We start from the raw sequence: 21239 nt of genomic DNA, 5'->3' as shown, positions 1-21239 counted from the left end.
TTGCAGGGTGACCCTTGCTTTCCATTTCTAGTTTAAAGTACAAATGTAACAAGCAGAGAAAGTCACTCACAAATTAATCAAAGTTCTAATACCACAATAAATTGTGGTACATCTCCAATTTCAGATTAACATGGCCCAAGATCAAGTACTTCAAAAGTGCAATTTTCTCTCTCCCCCAGTAGAGAGAAGTCTGACCAACTTAAAAGTGAGATGGAGTGGATGAAAGTTTGCATAATAGTGAAATCTGAATTAAAGTAGATCATCAGTATCAGGAGTTTTCAACTCACTGAACAAAAGCCATGCTGAGTCCCAGTATGAATTTATGGCAAATATGAACCACTTGAATATATAGGTACATTTCCCCTCCCTTTTGAGTTATCATTTGAGTTCAAAGAAAGTTGAAAATTTGTTGGATGAGTTCTGGGAGCATCTTTTACAGTTAAAATTTTTAATAAATTGTGTGATAATTAATACAGAAATGGCATTAGGGGAATGAAAAACATACAAATATTCACAAAATGGGATAAACTGAATTTTTTTCTTGGTAACTAATTTTATTTCTTGGAATTCTGATTTATTACAAGTCTGGTTTGTTAGTGTTTGACAAGCCAAATTAAATTACCCCATGAAATTAAACAGCCTGCAGTCTATAAATTGAATAATCCTGACTTGGAATTTTGCATATTTTAGGAATGCCAAAGTTTGAAAGTGCATTTGAGATAGAATTGGGGGGGAAAGGCACATTAAAATATTAAGATACTAACCCATGTCCTGAAGGAGCAATGAAGTATAAACAACACTGCACCCTATTATCTGGCATCTGACGTCGATTCACACGAGATTCTGCATTCAGGTAGTCTTCAAACTTACTATCAATGTAGTCAATAACAGGCTGCCAACTACAGAGTGTACATAAATAAAAACCTGTAAGACCAGTTATACATATCGCATATGCATTAAACATCAATTTCTGAGATACACATACTGTTTATCTGTTTTCAGCAAAGTTAGTGGATGTACAGTATTGCTAGCGTATCTAGTTTAAAAATACTGAGCTATTTAAATGTAGGAGGAAAGATGGTCAAATTATATTCTAAACCACTTCAAAATAACAGAACTCTACTTTTAACTTGAATGTTAGCCAATGCATTCCTAAATCCTAGAAAACTTAGATTAACTTATAGTCAACAGAATTTCAAACTGTAATGACGTGCATTGCAAGTAAATATAAATTGTTAGTACAATATAAACTAAAATACTCTAAGGAGTGCAGAAAGTAAAAGGGAAAGAATAAAGGATTAAATATTTTAAAGGACCATTCAACTCTTAAAAAAAGACAAATAGCATCATAGCTTTAAGACAACAGTCCACATGTCCACTGAAAAGCCCTTTAAACACATCTATCCACTGTAATAGTATTAAACTGAACACTTACAAACAGTAACTAAAGGAATACTCTCTATAGTATGTCAAAGGATTCTAATCCTGTGACATCATAGAAATAATTAGTTTCAGCTTCTTGGGAGCATTGATAACACACAAAAGGCTGAAGATTCTGTTCACATTCGAGCTAGTTAGAGAGAAGCTGAAAGCATTTTAATCAAATTAAAATGGCAATAGGCAACCCAGCTTTTAAAATAAAATTTCTGGCTAATCGAGAAATTGCCAATACAAATGTATAAAAGTTTAAAGAAGTAAACCTTATGATTTAAAAGAAAAACTGACATCTTTAAAATGAGTTTTGATACTAAATGATCACAAGGACAATATTATTCAAATTTACTGTGGGAGATCATAAGAAAGTAATTTCTTACCAATTGCTATTATCCACTGCATCTCCAAATCCTGGTGTGTCAACTATTGTGAGTAGTAACTGAACACCACCTTCTTTGATTAAAACTTTTGACTGTTCAACCTATAAGATTAAAACGATTTAAATTCTCATATAGTAGTTATAATATAACAATGATTTTAAGTCACTTATTTCAATGCAAAAAACCCACAGACTCATTGTGTCTAGATAGCCATTAGAATACAAAGTATATATCAACAATTATAGACTTGAGGAATTTTACAGTTCAAAATGGAAGCTGCAAAGACTCATTCTGTCTGTCATCTGACTTTTTATTTAAACTTTAAGACAAAGTGAGGAAAATTGGATACTATCAATGTTAGAAAATCTATTTGTAAAGTATGTGAAGAGGAGCTTAATATTTTCACTAGCCAACAGCATTATCCAATATTTTTATTGGTTGGCAGCATTATTTTAATTAGTTCCAATTTTATGCAGTTTTAGAACTCACTTAATTAGAAAAGCAAAGTGACCAATACTGATAGAAATTTAGCAAAAAGATCCCAAGGCTTGCACAGTCCATACTAAATCTTGTTGCAACTCAGTATACGTATTCTTACATATATACATGTGGAAGATCATACTAAGAGAAATTACTCCACTTTACTCCCTTTCAAGGAAGTGACTATCCTTTTTTAAAAAGTGAATAAAGCCTGAAATCTACTATTTCTATACATTTTGTTTAAAAATATAATTGTTTTAGAAAATTCAGTGTTTGGTAAAAATCAGTCCCAGAACAGAGTCTTCCACTATAAATGATTTTATTTTTCAGTTTTAAAAGCAAATAAGCGCCTTCTCTCTCTTTTCCTTAAAAAACATATATTGATTCTTCTGAACAGTTAGCAAGATTGCCAACATTAAGTGTTGGTTTCTTGAGCAGAGACAACATATATAGCTTTTTAAAAACCCAGCTGGAGCTAGTTTTGCCAATATCTGTTCTACAATATCATCCAATCAGGTTTGGTTTATGTATGCAAAGTCCCTCATCCCACCATGAGGTTATCTGTACAAGCCACCAACTTTGCATTAAATTTGAAGCTAAAATGTAGACCCCCTTTTTCATGAAGGCTTATCGGGGTTAGACAAAACCAGAGGAAACAACACTATTAATTTTGGTCTTTGTTTCTCTACGCTATGGTAGAAAGGAGGAGATGAGAGGCTCAAGGCCTCACAACCACCTTACCTTGGGGCACCAATCATATTTCAAGAATGTAGCAGCACTGTTCAATCCTCCGTCACCTTAAGGTGGCAACTGAAGGAATGCACATAATATGCACAGCACTTTCCAAAGTGTAATGTTCCGTACCTCATGGAGTAGAATGGCTAGCAGGACTCTGCTCCAGGACTTATTTAGCTATGTAAACATCAATGACTAACTCTAGGAATGAAAGCTTTTCCATGCATATTAACTCTTTAGTCTCTCAAACTGCCAAAAAGTTTGGTGGTGGTTTTCCTGCTGTTGACTAAGACAACCAATTAAGATCTAGCAAGTTAAATGACCATTTCCTAGACCTAGACGCAAAGAGATGTCCTAACGTTAAGAAGCTCTGGACCTTATTACCAATCTTGTAAACCATGCAGCCCTGCAGTCATGTTCATTTGAGTGAGCACACACAGGCTACAGTTTTAGAATACTATTCCTATATATCAGTTTTCTGTATAAAATACTCCTCAGTCTGGGGCCCTTTCAATTTTTGTTCTTATGACAACTTTCCAGTGAAGTACCACTTTCACAAAAGCCTCAACGACAGACATGACTAAAAGCCCGAACTTTTACGAACAATTTCTGTTATTTGGATGGGTTTCCTCACCAATCATATGATGTAATACAATGTTGCTATTTTAAGGTACAGAGCACGTCAGTGATGCAAAGTATTTCTTACACATACATAGCTAACTGCAGAACACAGTGAAATCACCACACTTGAAGTCAGCTGCAAGACACATTGCAACCATTTGCCACATGATCCAACTTAAAGTGAGTCACTAACAAATGGATAAACACCTTTAATAAAATAATAAATCTAGAATATAAGCTTTGTAGAAAATGAGAAAATGAAACAATAGTCTTGCAGAGACAAGACACTGAATATTATTCAAATAAGAGCAAAGAAAGCCAAGTTGCTGAGGAACATTCAATGTTTAATCCTAAGAATGATTTTTAGCCTCCTCTACATCTTCAAAACTATGAAATATCAGAAAAAGTGTGAATTAATGTATGCAATAAATAGAAGCATCTCCACGGCTGAATCATATTGGCTACTAAAAGGATTCATTTTACATTTTGGACACCCTCACTTGTGCCTAAACAGGAAAAAAAAATATCACTGGCATGGCTAGCCTGAAGTGCAAGCAACAAACACTATTGCTTGGAACCCTACACAGATTCCACAATGTGTGGTCGGACACCCTGACAAATGGATCAAGAGAGGAGGTACACAAGCCTGGATTCTCTCACCCCACCTTCCAAAGGTGGAACCAGACAAGGCCCAATCACCGAGTGAACTAAGTGAATTTGTGTCCATACATGGCCAAAATCTCAGAACGCAGCAACATCTGGAATAGATCCAGACAATTGTAAACTAGTGTCATTCACATTTAGAATCCAACTGTATCCTATCATCTGGTTTTACAAGTATTCCCGAGAGATTCATGAAAAACAAATTAGGTCAAGTCCTGGAATTTAAAACTTTTCTTAACAAATCCATTCCAAATAACCATTTTCCCATGCACTTTAGTTAAGCAGGTCAGATTGGTCTATTACACTGGATCCTATCAAACTAAATACAAGTCTCAGTCTCACTACAGTAGACGCTTGTTTGCAGCAACACTTTGTAAGAGCAACCACTGCTTACTGAGAAACATTTCCCCTGGGAACACTTCCCCTACTGTGAATAGCTAACACTCCCCATGATAGCAATAGCCACTTAGGAGCAACATAGCAAAAGGGCACCGACATGTTGGTTACTAATGAGCGTCTACTGTATTACTATTGGATCAAGCATTTCTATATCACACACACCATTTAAAATATTTAATTGATGATCAAACGAAGTGTATTTTACATAAGATCGCTTACTTTATAGCTTCTGAATTCACCTACCTGAAATCAACCCTGCATAATTTTTGTAAAACATTGCCAAAGTCCTGACTGATGTAAGTTGCAAAGTGGAAACTGAAAATATTTTGTGTTTGTTTAAAAGAATCCTTAGAATGAAACTTATTTTTCATTTTTGTTAAATAAAACTATTACCAATAACCTGCCTCGTGATTGTCAGGCACTGCCAAAATTACAGTTCACACTTATGCAGTTAAACTTCTTTAATTCTAATCACCTTAACTCCTACTCAATAAATGGTTTTTACATGATCCAGACGAGCAGGAAAAATAATGTGTAATTTCTAATAAGACTGTTTCAATCCATATGAACAAGGAACAGCTCAGGTATAGGTATTAACTGGGAATGATAAACCTTAGAGCCCCTGAACATGCTGAATTTCAATTCACTATTTAAATCTGCCCCAAGATCACCCAACATGAGCATGAATATGGACACATGCTGATGCCATGTGAAACGTTATATTAATAGATCAAGAACCTTCTCTATCTAGATATAATAGTTGAATTGGAATCACAATTAAATATCATCAGCCAGAGGACTCTCTGATACATATAACATTCAAGGTCACAATTCTAATATTTTCCACTATTTACCTAAATGACATTTGAATTAAGAGACAATACTTCTTGATTTTTCAGACATCACAAGATACAGTTGTACATGAAAAAGACTGCCAGATAAGGGTAGCAACGGATCCTAAATGGATGAATGCCCTTCATACCATTACAATATAAATTTGTCATCCTTATGGGAACTCCTAATTTAAGCATATGAACAGAGACTGAACAAAGTTAAACAAGTGTGGTGGAGTAGTGAGGAGGACTAATTACTTCCAAACCATATGGATGTCCAGTTTCCATTTGTGTTTCAATTTGTATGAACATAAATCAAGTTAGAATCCTCTTCAACCACAAGACACTTGATTTCACTGAATTCTTACTGGTGGAGTAAAAAAGAGGCAGAGTTTTCAGGTATACGGTTAGCAGATTTTAAGGCCAAAAGGGACCATTTTGATAATCTAGTCTGATCTCCTGCATAATAGGACAAAAAGAACTCATCCAGTAATTTCTGCATCAAGCCCATAAATTCTGTTTTGCGCTACAGCACATCTTTTAGAAAGATATCCAATTTTGATTTAAAGACTTGAAGTGATTGAGAATCCACCCTGCCTTGTTCCAATAGTTAATTACCCTCACTGTTAAAAAATTGCACCTTATTTTTAGTCTGAATTTATCTAGCTTCAGCTTCCAACCACAGGATTGCATTATAATTTGTTCTGCTAGATTAAAAGAGCCATGTACTAAAATCTGTACTCTATGTATGTACTTGTAGACAGTGACAGGCTAGGTCTACACTACCCGTCTGAATCGACGGGTAGAAATTGACCTCTCGGGGATTGATTTATCGTGTCCCGTCGGGACGCGACAATCGATCCCCGAATCGACGCTCTTACTCCACCAGCTGAGGTGGGAGTAAGCGTCGTCGACGGGAAGCCGCAGAGGTTGATTTTGCCGCCGTCCCTACAGTGGGGTAAGTCGGCTGCGATACGTCGAATTCAGCTACGCGAATAGCGTAGCTGAATTTGCGTATCTTAAATCGACCCCCCCCCGTAGTGGAGACCTGGCCTAAGTCATCTTAACCGTCTCTTGAAAAAAATAAAATTGGACTTCCGTCTCATCATAAATATGTTTTCCAGATCCTGAATCATATTTTTAGATTTTTTTTTAACCCTTTCCAATGTGTCAACATCCTTTTTGAAGCATGAACACCAGATCTGACCATTGTAGTCCAATACAGTCTCACTAATGCTGTATCTAGAGGTAATACCACCTCCCTACTTATATTTCATATTCCTCTGCTTATACATTCAAGGATTATGTTTGCCCTCTTAGGTACAGCTTTGCAATGGGAGCTCATGTTCAGCTGACTATCCATGATTAACTCCAAGTCTTTTTTATTGCCACTGCATTCCAATATTCTGTTTCCCATCTTGTAAGCATAACTTATATTTGGTCCTAAATGCATGATATTGCATTTGGTTGTATTAACATGTACACTGTTCAAGTGAGAAAACTGTTACCTACCTTCTCGTAACTACTGTTCTTCGAGATGTGTTGTTCACATCCATTCCACATTAGGTGTGCGCGCGCCACGTGCACGAATGTCGGAAACTTTCCCCTTAGTGGCTCCCGGCAGGGGGCCCCCTGAGTGGCACCACTGCGCCATGCATATATATCCCCGCTGGCTTGACCCCCTCCAGTTCCTTCTTGCCAGTGACTCCGACAGAGGGGTAGGAGGGCGGGTGGTGGAATGGACATGAACACCACATCTCGAAGAACAACAGTTACGAGAAGGTAGGTAACCGTTTTTCCATCTTCGAGTGCTTGTTCACGTCCATTCCACATTAGGTGAATCACAAGCTTACCTTTGGAGGAGGGTAGGAGTCATGGAACAATCGATTGGAGGACCGCCCTGCCAACCGCTGCACCCTCCAGAGCCTGCTGGTTGACCGCATAGTGGGTCATGAAGGTATGCACTGATGACAAGGTGGCTGCCCTGCAGATCTCCTGGATTGGGACCTGTGCCAGGAAAGCTGTGGAAGCTGCTTGCGCCCTGGTCTAGTGGGCCGTGACCACCAGGGCCGGAACACCTGTGAGGTCACAACATGCCCGAATACAGTCCGTAATCCACGACGAGATTCGCTGCGCCGTCACCGTGAGGCCTCTCATCCTCTCAGCTATGGCCACAAACAGCTGCGTAGATTACTAAAGGGCTTGGTGCGCTCCAAGTAGAACGCCAACGCTCTACGGAAATCCAGGGTGTACAGGCTGCGGTGACTCGGGTCCGCATCGGGTTTGGGGGAAAAAAAAAAAAAACAAACAGCAGACAAATGTTCTGGCCCAGATAGAATTGTGAGACCACCTTAGGGAGGAACTTGGGGTGTGGGCGGATCTGCACCTTGTCTTTATGAAACACTGTATATGGTGGCTCCGAGGTGAGTGCCCTCAGCTCAGATACCCTTCTCACCAAGGTGATGGCCACCAGGAATGCCACCTTCCAGGAAAGGTGGAGGAGGGAGCAGGTAGCGAGGGGCTCAAACAGGGGCCCCATGAGCTTAGAGAGGACTAGGTTGAGATTCCATGGAGGGACTGGGGGGGGGGGGCCGTGAGTAAGGGAACACTCTTTCCAGTCCTTTAAGGAACTGCCCCACCATTGGGTGGGAGAACACCGAGCCCCCTGAAAACCCCGGGTGGAAGGCGGAAATGGCCGCCAAGTGCATTCTGATTGAGGACGGGGCCAGCCGTTGCTGCTTGAGATGCAGTAAATACTCTAGAATAGCCGGCACCGGGGCCTGGCCTGGCCGCACCTGTTGGGGCCCATATCAGCATGAGACCCTCTTCCACTTGGCCAGGTAAGTCCCCCTGGTAGAGGGCTTCCTACCACCAAGTAGAACCTGCTGCACAGGAAGGGAGCACTGTCTCTCCAAAGCATTTTGCCACAGAGCTTCCATTCTGTGAGATGCAGCGATTGCTGGTCGGGGTGGAGAAGCTGTTCTCTGTCCTGTGTGACGAGGTCCCGGTGTAGGGGCAGAGTTACTGGGGCTTCCACCAACAGCTCCAGGAGTGTAGTGAACCAGTGTTGGCGGGGCCAGGCCGGGGTGATGAGGATGACCGTTGCCCTGTCCCTGCACACCTTGAGCAGGACCTTGTGCACTAGAGAGAGCGTGGAAAAGGTGTATTTCAATCCCCCTCCCCACGGGATCGTGAACGCATCGGCTATTGAGCCCGGACTGCGACCCTGGAATGAGCAAAACTGCAGGCATTGTGAGTTGCCCCTGGTGGCGAACAGGCCTACCCGGGGAAATCCTCACTTGCGGAAAAGCAAAAACACGACGTCCACTCTGAGCATCCACTTGTGCATGTGGTACGACCTGCTGAGGTAGTCCGCCAGTTTGTTCCGCTCCTCCTGGAGATACGATGCCTCAAGGTGAATGATGTGGGCTCTGCAAAAGTTCCAGAGGAGGAGAGCCTCGTGGCAGAGCGGCGAGGAACGGGCTCTGCCCTGCTTGTTTATATAAAACATGGCGGTTGTGTTGTCTGTCAGAACTGTCACGTTGTGACCAGAGTGGCGTGAAAGGTCTGAAAGGCTAACCGAACTGCCCTGAGCTCCTTCACGTTGATATGGAGCGACCATTCTGCTTCCGACCACAAGCCCAGAGTCCTGAGGCCCCGCAGCTGAGCACCCCATCCGAGGTCTGACGTGTCTGTCAAGTGTCAGGTCCAGCTGATGTGCGGCAAAGGGGATGCCTTCGCAAACCACGATCTGGGATTGCCACCACAGCAAGGATTCCAGCATGTCTCCTAGGGCTGTCAGTACCAAGTCCAGGGGGTCTCTGCCTGGGCGGTATACCCGGGCTAGCCAAGCCTGCAGAGTCCTGAGTCTCAGTCTGGCATACTTGACCACATGTGTGCATGCTGCCATGTGACCCAGCAGCCGCAGGCAGCATCTGGTGGTTGTAGTGGGAAACTGGCACAGGGAGTTCACTGCCTGCTGGATGGTCCGGAATTGTGATTCTGGAAGGCTCACCCTTGCCTGCACCGCGTCTAGGACCACCCCTATGAATTTCACTCTCTGCATTGGAATGAGAGTGGACTTGGGGACGTTGACCAGGAGCCCCTGCACGTGGGACCGAACCTTCTCTTTGGACTGGCCCGCCAGGAGCCAGTCGTCGAAGTACGGGTAAACCCGAATCCTCTGCCCCCGTAAGAAGGCTGCCACTACTGCCATGCATTTTGTGAGGCTGCAGCTAGGCCAAATGGGAGAACCATGAACTGGTAGCGTTCCTGGTTCATGGTGAAACTCAGGAATCGGCGATGTGCTAGGTGGATGGCGATATGAAAGTACACATCCTTCATATCGAGGGCAGTGTACCAGTCCCGCGGATCCAGGGAAGGGATGATGGTGCCCAGAGAGACCATGCGGAACCAGGCCTTGCCAGGAACTTGTTGAGACCGCGCAGGTCTAGAATGGGGCGAAGGCCCCTTTTGGTCTTGGGAACGAGGAAGTAACAGGAATAGAACCCTTTCCCCTTTAGGTCTTTCGGTACTACCTCTACCGCCCCCGCCTCTAGGAGCGAGAGAACCTCCTTTTCCAGGAGATGCTCGTGAGAAGGGTCCCTGAAGAGGGATGGGGAAGGGTGGTGAGGGGATGGTAGGGAGGAAAACTGTAGCATGTATCCCCTTCATACCGTGTGTAACACCCAACAGTTCAACGTAATGCTGGACCACGCACGGGAGAAATGGGACAGGCGGTTCAGGAAACAAGGGGACGGATCCGGTGAACGATCTGGTACGCTGTCCTTGAGCGCATCTTCAAAAGCCTGGCTTGGGGCCTGGCTGGGACTTGTGCTGGTCTTGGCTCTGGCCCGGCCTATTGGAGTTATTATTGCGCCGCCTCCTGATATCTCCGCCTCGCCTGCGGTAAGGTTCATGCCTAGGACGAGGCTGGTATTGACGCTGAGGAGGCAGCTGTGGCTTGAAGGACTTCCTCTGAGTTGCCAGGGTGTCCATACCCAGCGACTTGAGTGCAGCCCTCGAGTCCTTGAGGCTATGCAGTTTTGTGTCCGTTTGGTCCGAAAAGAGTCCGGACCCTTTGAAGGGGAGGTCCTGGAGCGAATTCTAGACCTTGGTTGGTAGACCCGACTCCTGAAACCACACCAAGCACCACATGACTATGCCTGATGCGATTGTCCTGGCTGCTGCGTCTGCCGAATCCAAGGATGCCTGGAGAGAGGTTTTCGCTACTGCCTTGCCTTCATCCACCAGGGCGATGAACTCCTGTTGGGAACTCTGCGGGAGGTTGTCCTTAAACTTCCTTACTGCCGCCCAGGAGTTGAAGTTATGCCTGTTGAGGATAGCTTGTTGGTTAGAGATCCTCAACTGGAGGCCCCGTGACGAATACACCTTCCTGACAACAGGTCCAGATGTTTTGCTTCCTTGGCCTTAGGGGCCGGGGCTTGCTGCCCATGGCGTGCTCTCTCATTCACCACCGAGATTGCCAGAGAACATGGGCTTGGGTGGCAGAACAAGAAGTCATAACTCTTTGACGGGGTGAAGTACTTGCACTCCACACCCTTGGCTGTTGGCGCGCTGGAGACCGGGGTCTGCCATATAGTCTTATAGTTCGACTGAATGGTCTTAATGAGCGGGAGAGCTATTCTGGATGGACCCTCCATGCTCAGAAGATCCACCATGGGGTCCTCCTGCTCAACCATCTCCTCGGCCTGCAACCCCAAGTTATGGACAACTTTACACAGCAGCTCATGGTGGGCTCTGCGATCTATTGGCGGAGGCCCTGATACTGCTGTGCCGGCCACCGCTTCAATTGGGGATGAGGAGATCAGCAGCTGCTCAGTTTCCTTCTGCTGGTCTCCCTGGTCCCCCTCCCCCAAAGGAGGGGCTCCTGGCTAGGGCCAGGGCAGATGACCTTGGGACAGCACCGGACTCTGTGCTGGTCTCTCCTGTCTCTCGCCCGGTGAAGATGCAGGTGATCTGGACACCGTAGCTTCCCGCACAGAAGAGCGTCGGTGTGGGGACCGGGACCACTGCACCGAGTAACTGGCCCTGGAGGGAGCCCCTTGCTGCTGGTGGTAGGCCCAAAGGGTGCAGAAGGGCCAGTGTCCTGGTGGTCCCCATTGGGGGTGCCAGCCAGCCTGGTGTTCCCTGCTGTCTGGTGTGGGTAACTGTGTCTGCCGAGTTAGTGCCAGACTCCGGCGACGCTAAACAAGAGGGCCACGGCGGTGCCGTCGATCTGTGCCATCGGGAGGTCGACAAGAGGCTTCTTGCCGATTGGGAGTGGGACCGGTGTCTTCTGGGAGCCTTCGGCAATGATCGGCAACGACCGGCTCCTCTCCTTCTGGTGCTGGCCTCTGGGGGGTGCCGGAGAGCATCGTGTCCCTTCCGCTAATCCCGTGCGCTGACTCGTCTCCAGTACCTCTGAGCTCGATCGGGACCAACGCTGGGAGCGATGTCGGGACAGTGTCCTTGAACAGCGCACCATTGCCGAATTTTCCGTCAACGGCACCCTGGGCTCAGGTGGCTGGAGGCCTCTCTCTGGTCAGGAGGGGGCTCGCCGCCAAGAACATGATGAGGTCCTTTGCCACCTCAAATTTGTCAGGCGTGGAGGGTTGATCTATTACTCCCTCGAGCCAGTCGTCCGCACTTAGAGCCAGACTCGGAGGGACTTGTGGTATTGGTGCCACTGTTGACAGCACCGGTACAGTATCCATCCCGCTTTTCCCAGTGCCTTAGATGGTGCCAGTCTTCCTTGCAGGGAACATCCGCACCCTTCTTCGGCTTTGCCTTGGGCTGCACCAGGGAGGACGAATGGTGCCAGGGCCTACTTTGGCTCTCCGAAGCCGATGGCTTGCGGTGCTTGGCCGGTACCAGGTCTCTTGACGACTCCGGGGCACTCCACACCAAGGAAGCTGGAGCAGACATTGGGCGCTCCGGGCCCGGTGGTTCCAGTGTAGTCTCCATCAACAACTGCTTCAAACGAAAGTCTCTCTTCTTTGTTCTTGGCTTAAACGCCTTGCAAATCTTACACTGCTCTGTTTGGTGTGCTTCCTCCAGGCAACATAAACAGGAGTTGTGGGGGTCACTAACCGGCACAGACTTGCAGCATGTGGGGCAAGCCTTAAACCTGTGGGCCTGCGGAATGCTCCGCAGCCGGGGCAGGTGCTGGAAGCCTCCAAGCACCTAATCTACTAAGTGTCTACAACAAGGGAATGCTAACTAATTGATAACAGCTACTCTAAGGCTAAGGGATTGCTTCTCGTACGAGAGCAAGAGGTTGTTCCAAAGCCACCAAGGACGGTAAGAAGGAACTGGAGGGGGTTGGGCTAGCGGGGGTATATATGCATGGTGCAGTGGCACCACTCAGGGGGGCCCGCTGGGAGCTGCTAAGGGAAAAAAGTTTCCGACGCTCATGCAAGTGGCGCGCGCACACCTAATGTGGAATGGATGTGAACAAGCACTCGAAGAACAACCCACTTTACCAGCTGATCAAGATGTATTTCGATAACTGACCTGTCCTCATTCACCACTGTGCCAATTTGTGTGTTAATTACTGGTAAAATTTGCAACTTTTTCATACTATTTTCCACATTGTTGATACATATATACACACACACACATCCCGAATAACCTTGGGCCAAATAACATTTCCATTTACAATTACCATAAGGTGAGTTAACCAGTATTTAAATCCATGCTTTTTACTCAGATTATTATAGGGACTAAGGGTTTGTCTACATGGTGGGGTAACATGCCATACGAAGATATGGTTTTAGAAGCGCATTAACATGTTTCACATTAATTGGTCCACGTAGACCCTGCTGGTGCACACTAAAGGTTCACTAGTGCACTTTAACATAGTGCTGTTTCAAACATGGGCATGTTTAAAAATTACATGCTTGTAGGCTGCACTGCTACTCTGTGTAGACAAGTCTGAAGTTTTGACAGAATTCTAGATATATTATGTCAACAGTACCTTTACCAACCAAATTGGTGATCTCAAAAAAGTTGTATCTAATTTGTTTGACAAGATCTATTTTCCAAGGTCACCTTGACTAGCATAAATTATACTACCCTCTAATAATTGCATCGTAAGAACGGCCCTACTGGGTCAGACCAAAGGTCCATCTAACCCAGTATCCTGTCTTCCGATTGGCCGGTACGACATGCCCCAGAGGGAATGAACAGAACAGGTAATCATCAAGCGTTCCATCCCATCGCTCATTCCCAGCTTCTGGTAAACAGAGGCTTGGTACAGCAATCCTGCCCGTCCTGGCTGATAGCCATTGATGGACCTATCCTTCATGAATTTATCTAGTTCTTTTTTGAACTCTGTTATGGTCTTGGACTTCACGACATCCTCTGGCAAGGAGTTCCACTGGTTGACTGTGCGTTGTGTGAAGAAATATTTCCTTTTATTTGTTTTAAACCTGCTGCCTATTAATTTCATTTGGTGACCCCTAGTTCTTGTGTTATGAGAAGTAGTAAACACTTCCTTATCTACTTGCTCTACACCAGTCATGATTTTATAGACCTCAATCATATCTCTCCTTAGCCGTCTCTTTTCCAAGCTGAAAAGTCCCAGTCTTATTAATCTCTCCTCATAGGGAAGCCATTCCATACCCCTATTCATTTTTGTTGGCCTTCTCTAAACCTTTTCCAATTCCCATACATCTTTTTTGAGATGGGGCAACCACATCTGCACACAGTATTCAAGATGTGGGCAGGGGCAGCTCCAGGCACCAGTGCAGCAAGCGCATGCCTGGGACGGTAAGCCGCTGGGGACGGCCTGCCGGTCGCTGTGAGGGCGGCAGTCAGGCTGCCTTCGGCGGCATGCCTGCAGGAGGTCCAATGGTGCCGCGGTTTCGGCGGCAATTCGGCAGCAGGGACGCCGAAGGTGCGGCACCGGTGGACCTCCCGCAGGCATGCCGCCGAATCAACGTGACCAGCAGACTGCCCGCAGGCGCACCACTGAAAGGCGCCTGACTACCGTGCTTGGGGCGGCAAAAAACAGAGCCACCCCTGGATGTGGGCATACCATGGATTTATATAGTGGCAACATGATATTTTCTGTCCTATTATCTATCCCTTTCTTAATTATTCCCAGCATTCTGTTCACTTTTTTGACTGCCGCTGCACATTGAGTGGACGTTTTCAGAGAACTATCCACAATGACTCAAAGATCTTTCTTGAGTGGTAACAGCTAATGTAGACCCCCATCATTTTACATGTGTAGTTCAGATTATGCTTTCCAATGTACATTACTTTGCATTTATCAACATTAAATTTCATCTACCATTTTGTTGCCCTGTCACCCAGTTTTGAGAGATCTTTTTGTAGCTCTTCGAAGTCTGCCTGGGTCTTAACTATCTTTAGTAATATTGTATCATCTGCAAATTTTGCCACCTCATTGTTTACCCCTGTTTCCAGATCATTTATGAATATGCCGAATAGGACTGGTCCCAGAACAGACCCCTGGGGAACACCACTATATCTCTCTCCATTCTGAAAACTGACCATTTATACCTACCCTTTGTTTCCTATCTTTTAACCAGTTACCAATCCATGAGAGCACCTTCCCTCTTATCCCGTGGCAGCTTACTTTGCATGAGAGCCTTTGGTGAGGGACCTTGTCAAAGGCTTTCTGAAAATCTAAGTACACTATATCCATTGGATCCCCTTGTTCCACATGCTTGTTGACCCCCTCAAAGAATTCTAGTAGATTGGCGAGGCATGATTTCCCTTTACTAAAACCAGGTTGACTCTTCCTCAACAAATTATGTTCAACTATATGTCTGACAAACCACTGATGACATACTTTCTCTAAGGGAGGAGGAACCAGCTGCACTGCTCTCTTTACAGTAACTGCTGGTTGATTTACAAAGCCATCCTAGAAAAATTTCAGAGTAAAAGATTCTTGAAGTATCCTAGAAGTAATACTGCAAGTAAAAAACTTACCAATAACCTGTCTCATGATTGTCAAGCACTATTAGCTTTTCCAAGATATTTTCCTAAGATTGATGCCATGATAACTGGCCTACAATTACTGGGTCATCTACACCCCCTTTTAAATATTGGCATAATGAACTTTTTTCCCAATCCTCTGGAACTTCCCCAGTGTTCCAAGATTTGTTAAGCCAAAATTAGCAGATCAGAGAGCTACTCTTGGTGTAAGTTATCCAGTGCTGTTGATTTTAAAAAGATTAATAGTCGTCGTTTAACTTCCTCCCTAGTTATTGAGGGAATAGAAAGTTTTGAATGATCACTATAAGATATGAATACATCATCCTGCTTCTTTTCAAGATTACTACTATTAGCCAATCATGGTTTTAAGCATAGTCTTATATTGCACACATTACATAATTTAAATTCATGTTACATCATTATGATTTGATTATTGGTGTAAACACACTAGATGACATTCGCCTTGCATTAGTCTTTCAGATCTAGTAAACCTAAATGTTATTTTTAAGAGTAGATAAAATTCAAAGACAAATGTTATTTAAATTATGGTATCACTTTAAAGCATGATTAATCACTGGCAATATAATACAAAGAAAATAGCATACAAAAAATTAGGAATTTTTGGTCATCATCATCTTTGGTCTGAAATATTTAAATGTAATTACCTACTGGTAACATTTCTTCTGCCTGAATATAACTTTCCAGTTTTTAAATTTGCTAACTGCACTTAGTTATCTGGGATTCTACTACAGCATGACAAGCCTGTAAATAAAACAATATGAAACCCTACACAATGTATATGGCCAAAACTATTACGAGAAAGGATATAAATTGAAGAACTGCACTGTATAACTTAATTTAGTACAATGCATTTGAGGAAGTGTTCAGTTCCCCTCAATAAAGCTCTGAATATCCTGCCTTGGTCAGTTAGACCTTTTGGCATATATTTAACTTTTTCCACAACAATGCAAAGTCTTTTCGTTACGGTTAAAAAGGGGTCTCGATTTTTAAAGTGCATGCCTATCATGTTTTGTACACTGAACTTGAATTCTGCAACAAGTGTCTCACCCTAGCTCCCACATTTCATCAACACTAAATTCTACAGCATTGTAACATTTTGGTGTAATGATAAGATACAAAACTATTCAAGAGGCTATGTTCCTCTATAAGAATGACTGCAATTTCTGTTTGTCTGAGATCATCATCTTAACAAGACAACTGCACTTGGGTGGCACAAAGAGGAGAAAAGGCCTGGGCTGGATGGTTTGGAATCTGGAATGGGGAGAGGGCAGAAGATAGACAGGGCTTCTTTTTAAAAAGGCAACTGGAAAACAGGAAAGGCATTTAGGACATTAAACTTTGGAGAGTAATAAAAACATGAACCTAACGCGTTTATTGAATCTATATTGAAAAAGCCATGCATTTACACAGCAATAGCTTCACTTCTACAGAGAGTTTCCTGCCTCTGAACAGGAACAACTGGAATGACTGAAGGATCAGGGACCTTCAGTGAGATTTGTGGCCACCTGTCAGATAGCTGAGGATTTGATCACATCACTGGCAATGGTGGCAACCACACAATAGAAAAATAGCTTATTTATACATGCAAGTTATTGATTTATTGTAAAGAAAAACTACAGATAGAAAAATGAACAAGTTTACAGTACAAGCTAGGCTTTTCTTTGGGACCCTAACTTCAAAACACTATCTTAAACTATTGTCAGTTTGCAAATTACAAAACAAAAAACAAGTTATACACATACCTGTACAGTCTTTTTAATTCTATGTGAAGGACCTGGATAGTCCGGGGAATATAAGTCTGTTAAGAATAATGAGTTGATTAATGTTGATTTTCCCAATCCAGATTCACCTAGAAGAAAGGGGAAAGTATTAGTCCATACAATTAGAATCACCACACATAGTACGCACTTTTTATAATCTCACATTTTAAAATTTGGTATGTAAAAAAAACCCCAAACCTTTCCTAGCTTCAATCATATGCTCAGAGGAAACAGGCCACGGCTATTTTACATTGCAAAATGAGACTTTCACTGCTAAGTTTACAAGCATCCACTTTTCACATTGAATCCCATAACAGTCCTAAGTGCTGAATGCACTTTGCTACTTTTCCTCCCCCCTCTCTGCCCCCATCATAAAATACACACACAAGAAATTGCTATGTGAAGTTCTAAGCAGGCTACCTATTTGGAACTGGAAGTATAGTGTACCAGCGGAACTACCTTATTTAAAATTTTATGCAATCGTTTTATTATAACTAAAGATTGTTACTTCGGTGTAGCTCTTGTGGTTCTAAGTAATTAGAATGCAGTTCCAAATGTACATGGTTTGCATGGGAATTATTTTTGCAATTTGCTCGTAAGTGACAATAAAGCAGGCACTGCTAACCTATTTGTAGAAGTAATTGCCAATTCAAAATGAAGGTTACAAACCCCATAAAAATTCTGCCTATTTACAGATCCACAGAAGCAGGGTATGAGGTACATCAACCACTAAAACAATTTATAAACTAAGTCCTTGTCTTTACAACAGCAAAAAAATTAAAACCAACCACTTAAGAACTATTACAACATTCATTCACTGATATGTGAACCGGAAAAAAAAGTGTGTGTTAGTCAGGTTTGCGGCTTGCTTCAAGCCTTGGTACACTGTGCTACTCAAGGGGGGACTGAAGCAAAGGCAATGACAGAGAAATTTGCTCCTAAGCCAATAAAGGCTGGATTCAAACCACTGATGACAATTTCTCTAAGGGAGGAGTAACCAGCTGCACTGCTCTCTTTATAGTAACTGCTGGTTGATTTACAAAGCCATCCTAGAAACATTTCAGAGTAAAAGATTCTTGGCAAAAAATCCTAGAAGTAATTCTGCAAGTAAATGAATATGAAAATTGTCAAAACAAAAGCTCACGTTATTGCTTATTACTATTATGAACTGCAGCAAAGGGCTTGTCTTCACAGCAAGTTAGGCTCGGGTGAGTGGAGTAGCCAGAGCTCCAGGGCCAGATAATGACATTCTGAGGCCTTAAGCTATGTCAAGTGTAAGAGGGCCCCATACCATAAAAAAAATAATTTATTATTTTCACAAAAAGGACATTGAATATATGAACACGAAAGATTTATATTTGCATATATACAAAGGCAAAGTTGTAATAGACTAGAATAATAATCTAACTAAAACACATCTTGCAATATGCCTATTTGCATTATAGAATAGTTTCAAATTAACATTTTCATCTATGATTTCTTTAGTAGATATGAAAACTTTAGATCTACAACACAAAAGCAGTTACAGTTACGCAGATCAGCTTACTTAAGGAAGCAGTACAACCTGCAGTATGTCTGTTTGCACATCACATTAATTTTAACACTGAAATTTAAAACCTTTTCTTTTGTGATTTTTGGAAAGCCAAGTCACTGATGAGATCCTCAAATGATAAGCTACGGAGTGTGTCATTTTGATGCACAGAATGCTCAGGGTAGATAGCTTTTCTTGCAGAATTTTCTAGGCAGACATCTCTCTTCGCATTTGCTTCTCTATCCTGTCTCTCCTAGGACCACTAATTTATCTTGAGTAAACAGCTCGGACACACAGAGTGACAACAAGCTATGTGCACGAAAGAGAGAAAGAATTTACCAGAAAAAAAACTGGTAATCTCTAGACAGGAATTGAGAAAATGAGAAAAACTAGCCTATATTAAAGCAAACATAATGACTATTATAGGCTTTAAATAGCCTATAAATCACATGTACACATAGTTTGAAATAACTTGCTCACCAACTACTCAGAATATTTTTTTTATATATATATATATATTTATTTTTTTTTACATATGTGTGTGTGTCTGTCTTCCTTCCCTTCTCTCAAAACCCTCTATTGCTTTTCGTCAGCACTCTCCGATATTTACTGTGAAGGTTCACGAAACTGATAGAGGGAAGCCAACACAAATTTATCCTCATCAAGATCCACTCGACCTAAGCCCATAAGTTGATCACTCGCAAACTCAATCATGTGAAGCCTGGATAGTGCATGAAGCAGAAAGCGGAATGCACACTAAAATACACAATTGTACATATGTACAGATCAAAAGAAAGAACCCACTAACACTTAAGAAAACGAAGAAAATCAGTAGTGAAGGCACTATACGACTTAGCATGCTGGCCCATAAACAAAAGATGGCTGCCTTCTGGCTACTACCGGCCAACGGGGATGCTATACATGATGTCACTCCTAGGACGAGTTCCATACGAGTATGAGCTTGGCAAGACTGCTTCACGACACTGCTGTCTCCAACTTCACATTTTCCCCGATGTTATCAGCAGTGAGATTTTATTTATTTAAATAAGTTACGAAGGCACGGTCAGAATTTTACCAGTAGGAACTGGCCAACAAAACATTGCCTTAGAAGACGGATAGCAGACTTACTTGTAGAAATACTAATTTTACAACTGCAATTATATTTTTTTCCTCAGCCCTGGTGTCCTGCCTATCAATAATGAACAATTAGTGAAGGGTACAGATAAGGTAAGGGTATATGTGTAGCCAGATGTGTATATTTGTCATATTTGAACGAAAATGTCTCTATTTAGAGAGAATCTTCTTTCCCATATTTCCTTTATCAACCGATTTTGATAAACTTGAAATGGAGTCCGTTTTTTCTTTTTTAGAGGCCCCTCATATTGCGAGGCCCTAAACTGTAGTTTAGTTACTTTATGCCTTAATCCAGCCCTGCAGAGCTCACTATCTAAAACTAACTTGAGTGAGCGCTTGCCTTCACAGAGCAGCAATGTTGTGCATTAGTTGATCCGTATAGACCTGGGGTAGTCAACAGGCAGACCGTGGGCCAAATCCAGACTGCCAATTTTGAATGAACTCTGACTTTTTTTTATTTAATTATCTTCCCCCCCCCACCCCTCAGGACTCTGGACCTTGACAACAATAATTGATTATCCCTGATATAGACCCTATTGGTGTGCATTACAGGTTCCCTAGTGTGCATTAAAGTACTACTATTTGAAATAGCACTGAGTTAAGAGCACACTAGGGAACTGTTAGTGTGCACCAGCAGGATCTATACAGACCAATTAATGTCCAACACTTTAGTGCCCTTTAGAAATCACAACTCGTATTGGTCACATTATCCCACCACGTAGACAAGCCACACAAATTACAGATCAGCCACACTGAACCTACAGTTGTGCTACACAGCATCTGAGGAGCTGTAACTTGAGCTTTAACCCACAGCCCCTGACGGATCAACTAGCTCAAGTTTTATTAAAGCACCACTTAATTTGAGCTATAGATCTGTGTGTGGAGATAGGAGTTGGGTTAGGGGCAACACTCATGTTCTACTTAGAGCTAACACTGCAATGAAGTTTGTAAACTATCCATAACAGTTGAAGTCTCGCAGGCAAAGCAAGTCTTAATGATAGGCTAAAGCACTGAAGATAGCGATGAGATGGGTTTTTTGGAGGGGGGGTGGGGGGGGCAAGTTGTTGTGCATACAGCACTGTTCTGGTAATTACTGTGCTTGCAAATATCTATTTTCGAATAGACACATACTTGTAACCTTCCGCTTACAAGGTTTTTAGTACAAGGATAAGTTGCTCAAATTCTTCCTTACTCATTTTGCAACAAACAGGTGGGCTCTGATCACCAAATCTGAAGCTGTGATCAAAATTTGAGCTGAAGTCATAATGTTGCTCATTGTGTA

General features: G+C 42.9%; 1 protein-coding gene across 5 annotated transcripts in view; it reads right to left on the bottom strand.

Annotated features, from left to right (window-relative positions):
- SEPTIN7 (septin 7) overlaps window positions 1-21239 on the bottom strand; it is a 135909-nt gene that overhangs the window by 39717 nt on the left and 74953 nt on the right. For all 5 annotated transcript variants that reach the window (XM_034761196.1, XM_034761195.1, XM_034761199.1 and 2 more), the window contains exons 4-6: window positions 17275-17381; window positions 1815-1915; window positions 765-899 (exon numbers count right to left, since the gene is read on the bottom strand). In XM_034761196.1, the coding sequence (XP_034617087.1) occupies window positions 765-899; window positions 1815-1915; window positions 17275-17381 (343 nt within the window). The remainder of the gene's footprint in view (window positions 1-764; window positions 900-1814; window positions 1916-17274; window positions 17382-21239) is intronic.

The sequence above is a fragment of the Trachemys scripta genome, chromosome 2 (genome assembly GCF_013100865.1).
Source record: "Trachemys scripta elegans isolate TJP31775 chromosome 2, CAS_Tse_1.0, whole genome shotgun sequence".
NCBI classification, from domain to species: domain Eukaryota; kingdom Metazoa; phylum Chordata; order Testudines; family Emydidae; genus Trachemys; species Trachemys scripta.
This window is presented reverse-complemented; position numbering and strand designations above follow the sequence as displayed.